Source organism: Hemicordylus capensis, chromosome 2, assembly GCF_027244095.1.
Source record: "Hemicordylus capensis ecotype Gifberg chromosome 2, rHemCap1.1.pri, whole genome shotgun sequence".
Classification (NCBI taxonomy): domain Eukaryota; kingdom Metazoa; phylum Chordata; class Lepidosauria; order Squamata; family Cordylidae; genus Hemicordylus; species Hemicordylus capensis.
Window position 1 is genome coordinate 239,194,132 of NC_069658.1, and position 10,303 is coordinate 239,204,434.

Below are 10,303 nucleotides of genomic sequence, written 5' to 3' on the forward strand. Positions count from 1 at the left end.
AGTGAGAATGTAAAGCATCTTAACTCTCATCTTACACCAAAGGAACATAGGAACATAGAAAACTGCCATATACTGAGTCAGATTATTGGTTTATCTAGCTCAGTATTGTCTACCCAGACTGGCAGAGCTTCTCCAAGGTTGCAAGCAGGAGTCTCTCTCAGCCCTAACTTGGAGATGCCAGGGAGGGAACTTGGAACCTAGATGCTCTTCCCAGAGCAGCTCCATCCCCTCCAACCTCCATCTTACATCAAGTCTCCCATTCAGATGCAACCAGGGCAGACCCTGCTTAGCTAAGGGGACAAGTCATGCTTGCTACCACAAGACCAGCTCTCCTCTCCTTTCAGATTACTGAACTAAAGATTCTTCCACACTCGAAACATTTATATTGTGTTTCCCCCTACATGGCTTGTTTGTTGGGAAGGAAGGTTTGAATATTGGGAAACAATCTTTCCACACTCCAAATACCTTGATTGACTGATTGACTCAGTGAATCTCATGGCAGTTAAAAGCAAATATCCTCTCTCACAAGTCTGAGTTATTTCACGTAGCAGAAGATTTGAGCTCCTACTGAAGCTCTTTCCATTCTCCAGACCAGGCATCCCCAAACTGCGGCCCTCCAGATGTTGCTGAACTACAACTTCCAGCATACCCAGCCACAAAAAATTGTGTCTAGGGATGCTGGGAGTTGTAGTTCAGCAACATCTGGAGGGCCACAGTTTGGGGATGCCTGCTCCAGACGTTTAAATAGTTTCTCTCATGTGAGAATTCTTTGATAAGTAGTCTTGATGAGGACAGATTTATAATCTGAATTATCATTGGATGTACTCTGACACTTATGACAGGCAGTATAAAATATGCTAAATAAAATTTATTTTAAAAATAACTGAAGCTCTTTCCACCCTCCAGACATTGGAATGGTTTCTCTCCTATGTGCATTCTTAGAAGTAGTGCAAGCTTTGAGCTTGGATAGAAGGTCTTTCCACACATCAGACATGCGTATGATCTCTCTCACCTGTGTGAAGCTTCATGTTTTGTAAGATGTGAACTCTGAGTGAAGGTCTTTCCACACGCCAGACATTTAAATGGTTTCACTCCTGTGTGAATTCTTTGATGTTGGCTAAGATTTGAACGCTGATTAAAGCTCTTTCCACATTCTAAGCATTTAAATGGTTTCTCTCCTGTGTGAATTACTAGATGTACATTAAGCTGTCCACTCTCCCGGAAATGCTTTCCGCACTCCAAGCATTTATAGGGTTTCTCTCCTGTGTGAATTCTTTGATGTACACTGAGGTGTTTCTTCTGGTTGAAATTCTTTCCACACTCCAAGCATTTAAAAGGTTTCTCCCCTGTATGAACTCTTCGATGTTGTGTAAGATTTGAGCTCTGGAAAAAGCTCATTCCACAGTCCAAACATTTATATGGCTTCTCTCCTGTGTGCATTCTTTCATGTTGTATAAGATTTGAGCTCTGGCGAAAGGTCTTGCCACACTCCAAACATTTATATGGTTTCTCTCCTGTGTGAATTCTTTGATGTGTCTTAAGAGCTGAGCGCTGAGTGAAGCCCTTTCCACACTCCAAGCACTTAAATGGCTTATCTCCATTCTTGGTTTTATATTGACGTTTAACTTTTGATTTATCCCCAAAGATTTTCTTACACGAGAGTTGATTCTTTGTTTCATTTCTTACGACTATTATGTCTTGGTCTGGGGTTTCTTCATAGTCACCAGCACGAAGAGCAGAGATTTCATTTCTCCTTTCCTGCTTTACTTCCATTTCCTTTCTTTGCTCTTCACCTTCTGTACATCCCACTCTTTCCGCCAACACTCCCTCATTCTTTCTCTTCCATCCATCACCTGTTGGAAGGAGAGAGTAAAGAAACCTAGTATGAACTGCAGGGAGAAATGGAGCCTCAAATCAGGCAATTAGCCCAAGTAACTGCTATTGCAAATGATGAAGTGGACTTCAGAATAAGCAGTAGATCGTGACACATTCCAAATAGCAGATAGTGACTGGCAACAAATGAAGGCTGGTATGTACACATAGTACAGTGTACTACTATGGAAACCTGGGTTTAGTCCCCACTCAGATGCTAAGTTAAATATGTGGCCTTGTCCAGTCACTATCCATCAAACAAAATGACCACCTAAGGATGTATCCAAAATAAATGGAACTGCTCTGTCACTGTTGAGAACCCTTTGAAGGAAGGGCAGGAAATGAGGGACATAAACCAGAGAAAGCGCAAAAACGCAGCATGCAGAATCTTCCAGGATTAATTTTCAACATATACAGTTGAAGGATCTTGTGATGGGGGCTCAGAACTCCTCTGCAGGAGACAGGGAAGTGGTAAAATGCAATTCGGCTGTCAGAATGGTGGGCAAATCCCTTTAAAATTTAAAATCCCTTTAAAATTTAAAAAGAGGGCTTACACAGCCCCTTTAAAGTGGAGGAGAGCAGGTCAGTACCTGCTCCACTTGGCACCATTGACATCATTCTGGCACGCCATCCAGCTATGCCCATGCACCGGTGAGGTGTCTGTGCATGTGCAGCGGCCATTTTCATCGTCAACATGGTTGCTGACCATGCGGAGGCCAAGTGCATGCCAGCGGCCACCAGCACACGGGCATAGCTGGCGGGAGTGACAGGCATGGCAGCGAGTTACGGACATGCTCTCCTCCGCTTTAAAGGGGCTGTGTAAGTCCTCAATTTTAAAGGGATTTGCCCGCAATTTGGACAGCCAAATGGTTCACCACATCCCTAGCAGGTGACCCTGAAGAGAACCTGCACTGCCAGGCTGTGCAGACAGGATCCAGCTAAATAGCTCAATAGCAGCTTCATATTGTTGCATGGTGAAGAAATCATCAGAGAGTATGGATATTTTCTCCAGAATCTGGAACTCCAGATGTTTCCCAATTATAGTAGATCTTTCAGAGTTGGTACTAGCTTGTCAAAAGGATGCCAAATCAGGCCTCCAAAGGAGCTCATCACAGCCTCCACCATGAGCATCCTGAACCATTCTCAAAACCAAAGCTCTCTCTGAGATCAGCCAATCAGCTGCAAAGAACTATTCCCAAACATAGGGCCTACTCTGGGAATCATGAGCTGGAAGCTGCCAAACAGCTGGTGGGTGATGGCATAGTGCTTGAACCATGAAGCACCAATCATGTGCCAGAATGCAGCAGCTTGGCTTGAAGTGTGACTGGTGAAGCCAACCTTGGAGAAGAATCTAGCCAGGCTCAGGCACAAAAAGGGAAGCACTTTCTTAGAACATTCCACATCCTTCAGAGGCACGAAGGATAATAGACTAACACTGTATTGTGGTTCTGAGGAAGGGCTGCTGGGTAAATATTTCCCCACCAAGTGGAGACCTCCACAATCCTGCCAAAAGAACTGACCAAGAGGGGATGCTGCATAATGAGAAGGAAAGAAGCAGCAGCAATTTCTGGATAAAGAGGGAGCCTTACCCAGGGAGGCCACATTCTGACAAGTCTCCTCTCTGTCTTCTCTGCACAGGGTTCTTTGGTCTGCATTCAGCACAGCCCAATCCTTTTGGGTATAATGCCCAGTCACTTCCTCAAAGGATAGGGGATCCTGAAAGAATAAAATATTTTCAACAGGGATAACAAAACAGACCTTACCCTTTGCAAGATGAGGTCATTCACACAATCAAAATCCGTGTTCTATCCAGGTTTGGGAGATGTGTGTTCTCCCAATTTCTGGTTGTGTAGAAGCAAGGTATGAGAAAAATCTGGGTAGCTTTTCCTCCTACCTTGCTTCCATAAAACCGAAAACTGGGAGCACACACAGCTCCCAAACCTGGGTAGAACACAGTTTTTGATTGTGTGGATCACATCTCTCTCTTAAGGATATCTACGGTAAAGCAGCTAAGGGTTCTCAGGAAGGATTCATGCTGTCACTCTCTTTCTAATGGGGGGCTTTGACAGATGCAAAGGAGAAGAGACAGTTTATTTCAGATTCAGAAAAAGGCAGCCATGCTGCCCCCTTTCCATTCCCTGATGAACCCTCTCTCCTACCTGGTCAGGCTACTATGGAGCCATTTCTTCACCACCACACAAGGAAGACAACCTTGTACACTTCATCTAAGAGATGTGCCTAAAAGGGATATCTCAAAAGTGCTCACATGTAGTCTCCCATCCAAGTGCAAACCAAAGCAGACTCTGCTTAGCAAGGGGGACAATCCATGCTTGCTACCACAAAACAAGCTCTCCTACCACAAGACCAGGTTAAGCATTCTACCATGATGAAACCATCTCACCTGCTGCTCTTCCTGCTTCTCGTCCTCTGCCTGGCTCAGGAGGAAACCTTCTGCCAAAGCCACTGCCTGCGAACAGGTCTCTGCTCCACATTCCCTGACCCAGCTCTCCATGTCTGGGGGTAGGATGGTCAGGAACTGCTCCAGAATCACTAGGTCCAGCATCTCGTTTTTTGTGTGTTGCTCTGGTTTGAGCCACTGATAGCAAAAACTGTGGAGTCGGTTGCAGACCTCTCGGGGCCCCTCAGCTTCCTGGGGGCAGAACTGTTTGAAGGGCTGGTGCTGTATAAAGAAATCAGGGGTCACTTCTGCTAACATCCGCAGTACCTGAAACACCAACAATCATCCCAAACAAGGAACGGGGAGGGGGTATTGGAAGTGGAATGAGACAGCCAAACATGAAGTGGGGTGGAGGAAGGAGGATTGAGAAATGTCCACCTAAGGGGCGTAGCCACCATTGTGAGAATGGGTTCAAAGATCCCGGGCCACCAATGAAGAGGGCCACCAAAGCCCTGTGGCTTGGGCTCTAGAGGAGCCCAGAGTGAACTCCCCCTTCCCACACCCGGGCTGCCAAGAGCCTAGGCGAACTCTTTGTTATTTCAGGCAGCGCTGGCTGCCTGACAGGACCTTTTTCCCATTCTCTCCCTCCGTGCACATGACATCAAGCGCATGAGTGTAACTGGAGGGGGCCGCCGAGCAGGGCTGGACCCAGGCCACTGTTCGGCTGCCTCCATGGCTGATCCACCTATGAAATGGATGCACGACTTCGGACCCCACCTATTCTGGACTACAACTCCCATCATCCCCTGCCATGATGGTCAGGGATGATGGGAGTTGTAGACCAACACTGGCAGGAGGGTCAAAATTGTATAACTCTCACCTACAAGGACTTTGAAGGAAAGCTGGAAGCCTTGAGGAATTCATATTGGCTCACATTTTTTTATTTTATATTTCAGTAATTGGCCTTAAATATTACTCAGCTGCACTTGTTTGCTCTTAACAGTTATGAGATGACTTGAGCATTTACAGAAAGTGTCTAACACAGACACTTTGAATTTCAGAAGAGGAAACTTCCCCAAAATGAGGAGTATGGTGAAAAGGAAGCTGAAAGGGGAGATCAGGAGAGTAACTTCGTTCCAGAATGTGTGGAGTTTACTCAAAACCTCAATACTAGAAGCCCAGTTAGATTGTATACCAAAAAGGAGGAAAGGTACCACTTAGTCCAGGAGGATGCCAGCATGGCTAACAGATAAAGTCACAGAAGTCATAAAGGAGAAGAAGATTTCCTTCTGAAATTGGAAGGCCGGTCCAAATGAAGAGAACAGAAAGGAACACAAACTCTGGAAAAAGAAATGCAAGGTGGCAATAAGGGAGGCAAAAAGAGAGTTTGAGGAACATTTAGCTAAAAGCATCAAGGAGAATAACAAAAACTTCTTTAAATACAGATGCAGGAAACCTGCCAGGGAGGCAGTTGGACCATTAGACAATGAGGGAGTGAAGGGATTATTAAAGTGGATATGGAGATTGCAGAGAAGCTAAATGAGTTCTTTGTGTCTGTCTTCACAGCAGAGGATACTGAGCATATACCTGTTCCTGAAACAGGCTTTTCGGGGATGGAGGCTAAAGAACTGAGTCAGATAGAAGTGACAAGAGATGATGTTCTAAACTGTCTGGAAAAACTGAAAACTAGCAAATCGCCAGGGCCAGATGGCATCTATCCAAGGGTCCTCAAAGAACTCAAATGGGAAATTGCCAACCTCCTTGCTAAAATATATTACTTATCCCTGAAATCGGGCTCTGTACTTGAGGACTGAAAAGTAGTAAATGTAACACTGATTTTCAAAAAGGGATCCAGGGGTTATCCGGGAAATTACAGGCCAGGTAGCTTAACATCCGTTCCAGGCAAATTGATGGAAAGCATCCTCAAGGATAAAATTGTAAAGCCCATAGAAGAACAGGCCCTGCTGGGAGAGAACCAGCATGGCTTCTGCAAAGGTAAATGTTGCCTCACGAATCTTTTGGAGTTCTTTGAGAGTGTCAACACGTTTGTGGATAAGGGTGATCCTGTTGACATGGTATACCTGGACTTCCAAAAAGCTTTTGATAAAGTTCCTCATCAAAGACTCCTGAGAAAACCTATCAGTCACGGGATAAGGGGACAAGTACATATGTGGATTGCTAACTGGTTGAAGGACAGGAAAGAGAGGGTAGGGATAAATGGAGAGTTTTCACAATGGAGGGAAGTAAGAAATGGGGTCCCCCAGGGATCTGTACTGGGACTGGTGCTTTTTAATTTATTCATAAATGATCTAGAAGCAGGGGTAAGCAGCGAGGTGGCCAGATTTTCAGATGATACCAAACTCTATCAGGTCGTGAAATCCAAAACGGATTGTGAGGAGCTCCAAAAGGATCTCTCCAAATTGGGTGAGTGGGCAACAAAATGGCAAATGCAGTTCAGTGTTGGCAAATGTAAAGTGATGCACATTGGGATGAAAAACCCCAAGTATATGTTGATGGGTTGTGAGCTGTCAGTGATTGACTATGGAGGACAGATCTATCAACGGATACTAGTCAAAGGCCTATAGACCACCTCTAGCCTCAAAGGCAGGATGCCTCTGAATACCAGTTGCAGGGGAGTAACAGCAGGAGAGAGGGCATGCCCTCAACTCCTGCCAGCAGCATCTGGTGGGCCACTGTGTGAAACAGGATGCTGGACTAGATTGGCCTTGGGCCTGATCCAGCAGGGATGGTCATATGTTCTTATATCAATTTTTAATCTAGATTAATCAAGAAGTAGAGCTCACTTGTTCGACCAGGATGAAACGACCTCACCTGCTGCTCTTTCTGCTTCTCGTCCTCTGCCTGGCTCAGGAGGAAACCTTCTGCCAGGGCCACTGCCTGCGAACTGGTCTCCGCTCCACATTCTCTGATCCAGCTCTCCACCTCCAGAGGCAGGAATGTCAGGAACTGCTCCAGGATTACCAGGTCCAGGATCTGGTTTTTGGTGAGCTTTTCGGGCTTCAGCCACTGATGGCAAAGTTTGTGCAAGTGGGTGCAGACCTCTCGAGGACCCTCAGCCTCCTGGTAGCAGAACTGCCTAAAGTGCTGGCGCTGTATTTCTGAATTGAGCATTTCCTGATCCAGAGTCTTCTGCATAGTGCCTTCCCAGAATTCCTCTCTGCTTCCTGCCATGATGGTACCTGGACCAGCCAGGTCATGTACATCCATCTCCAGTTCTGTGCTCCAAAGGGAGTCTCCAACAAGGCTGAAGTTCCTCTTGTACAACTCTTCCTTTCAACAGGAACTGTAACAACTGTTGGGTCCACTAAATTCTGCAAAGCCAACACTTTGTTCTGCGAGTGAAGTATAATAGGGTCAAATCAGGGAGGTATTTTACAAAGGAAGAGAAATGATTCCCACTGCTGACAGAGACTTTCCTCTATATCAGGGCTGAACAACTTTGACCCTCCTGCAGATGTGGGACTACAACTCCCATCATCCATATTAGTCACTGTGGTCATAGCTGATGGAAGCTGTAGTCCAACAGTAGCTGACGTTGCATTAAACCTAACCCATCATCCCCAGCTACAGTAGCCACAGTGCCCAAGCCTTACATCCCTGCCCTACAGGAAGGAGATTCCCTTACAAGTCAAAGACTTCTCATCTGGTTGAGGGTTGCACAATGCAGAGACTCTTCCCAACAATCTTTTTTGACTTCCTAGGGCACATGTCCAAAATGGGAACAAGGGCCACATGTCCCAAATACTGGCTTGGTTCTCTAAAATCTCTTGCCTGCCTGCTCCATCCCATACCCCACAACCTTAAGAACATAAGAACAGGCCCAAGGCCTATCTAGTCCAGAATCCTGTTTCCCACAATCCAGACTTATTTGGACTAAGCACCAGGAAACGGTGAGAGGGCATGCTTTGTTTAAAAAATCCATTTCAACAGGAAATCCCCATCACTGCTTCCTCTGTCCTTGAGCCTCCCCCTCCCGCTTATGCACACATAAAGGAAAAGAGGAACAGAGCCCATCACCTTCTCCCCATTTCCTTTTTTACTCTGTCCCTAAAAGGCTCTCAGCCTCAAGCCCAGCAGTACCATAGCTGCTGTGCTCAAGGAGGTAGAGGTCAGGTGGCCAAATTTGCAGATGATACCAAACTATTTTGGGTAGTGAAATCCAAAACGGATTGTGAGCAGCTCCAAAAGGATCTCTCCAAACTAGGGGAGTGGGTGACAAAATGGCAAATGTGGTTCAGTGTTGGCAAGTGTAAGATGATGCACATTGGGACGAAAACCCCCAACTTCAAGTATACACTGATGAGATCTGAGCTGTCAGTGACTGACCAGGAGAGGGATCTTGGGGTCATGGTGGACAGCTCGTTGAAAGTGTTGACTCAATGTGCGGCAGCTGTGAAAAAGGCCAATTCCATAATAGGGATCATTAGGAAGGTGACTGAAAATAAAACCGCTAATATTATAATGCCCTTATACAAAACGATGGTGCGGCCACACCTTGAGTACTGTGTACAATTCTGGTCACCACATCTCAAAAAGGACATTGTAGAACTGGAAAAGGTGCAGAAGGGGGCAACCAAGATGATCAGGGGCCTAGAGCACCTTCCTTCTGAGGCAAGGCAACAACACCTGGGGCTATTTAGTTTAGAAAAAAGATGACTACAGGAGACATGATAGAGGTCTATAAAATCATGCATGGTGTGGAGAAAGTGGATAGAGAGAAATTCTTCTCTCTCACACATAACACTAGAACCAGGGGTCACCCCATGAAATTGATTGCCAGGAAATTTAGGACCAACAAGCAGAAGTACTTTTTCACACAACGCATAATTAACTTGTGAAATTCTCTGCCACAAGGTGTAGTGACAGCTAACAACTTGGATGGCTTTAAGAGGGGCTTGGATAACTTCATGGAGGAGAGGTCTATCAATGGCTACTAATTGGAGGGCTGTGGGCCACCTCCAGCCTCAAGGGCAGGACGCCTGAGTACCAGTTGCAGGGGAGTAACAGCAGGAGAGAGGGCATGCCCTCAACTCCTGCCTGTGGCTTCCAGTGGTATCACTGTGTGAAACAGGATGTTGGACTAGACGGGCCTTGGGCCTGATCCACCATAGCTGTTCTTATGTTCTTATAACCCAGGAAAAGGAAGTGGGTAACTTAGAAATATGTGGCAACAAAGCTGCCACCAAAGAGGCAGAGAGTGTTGGAATAAGAATGCACGGTAAGGCCCCTCCCCATTTCACAAGGTGGAAATGCCACTGCAAGAAGTGATAATTTGCAAAAGGGATGGAATTCTGAAAACAAAGCAAGCACTGTGGGCAAGGGATTCAATCTTAATAGGTCGCTAGCTGCACTCTGCCACACCAGATATAAGGATATAATAAGGATGGAGATAAATGGCTTCAAAAAACGGAAGAGTGCTGCATTTCTTTAGAGAACACGAAGCAGATTATTGACTAACATGGAGGGAGGCGGAGTGCTCAAGTCCTGGATTTTTAAAGCCCTTGGCAGCTCCCCCACCCCACAAAGACTACCCCGCCCCAGTCTGGTCTGCTCCGTCCCCTTTGCCCTCCTCCTTCAGGGACCCCTGCCTCTCTCTCTCCCCCTCCCCGCAGGGCACCCCAGAGTTATACAGATACATCAGCCTCAAGCTGGCTTCAACCCCCCCCCGCCCCATCCAAGGGGTCTCCAAGGTTTTTGCACAGAGACCGACAGAAGCTCGTGTTGGCTTTGGAAGAATCGCGACTGGAATGGATCCGCGGCACAGGCAGCCGCCCTGAGGCGGAAGCGGATGCCGGCGGGGGGGAGGCTTGCTTTTGCTCTTCTCCCCCACCTTTCAGCCCCTTTCGCTTCTGGGCTTAGGACTTCCCCCGGGTCGCCCAACCTGCTCTTTCGCCTGCCTGCCACCCTCCGCCGAGACTCCCCTCCGCACCAAAAGGCGACCTCACTCAGACTCACCCGCTCGCGGGACCCACTTCCCAGACCAGGGGGGCGGGGCAAGAAGAGACTCACCCA

The 10,303-nt window shown here is 46.8% G+C and overlaps 1 protein-coding gene across 2 annotated transcripts; it reads right to left on the reverse strand.

Moving 5' to 3' along the window:
* Positions 1-853: 853 nt before the first annotated feature.
* LOC128347510 (zinc finger and SCAN domain-containing protein 31-like) lies at positions 854-10,234 on the reverse strand. Of its 2 annotated transcripts, none has more exons than XM_053302393.1 (5): positions 10,173-10,234; positions 7,103-7,623; positions 4,274-4,552; positions 3,462-3,588; positions 854-1,853 (listed from the first exon to the last, which is right to left on the reverse strand). In XM_053302393.1, exons 2-5 carry the CDS (start codon positions 7,496-7,498, stop codon positions 1,009-1,011), a joined length of 1,647 nt encoding a protein of 548 aa, XP_053158368.1. In that variant the 5' UTR covers positions 7,499-7,623; positions 10,173-10,234; the 3' UTR covers positions 854-1,008. The 2 variants fall into 2 exon arrangements, with proteins under 2 accessions (XP_053158368.1, XP_053158369.1); XM_053302394.1 differs by having other exon boundaries at positions 10,122-10,219.
* Positions 10,235-10,303: the final 69 nt, after the last annotated feature.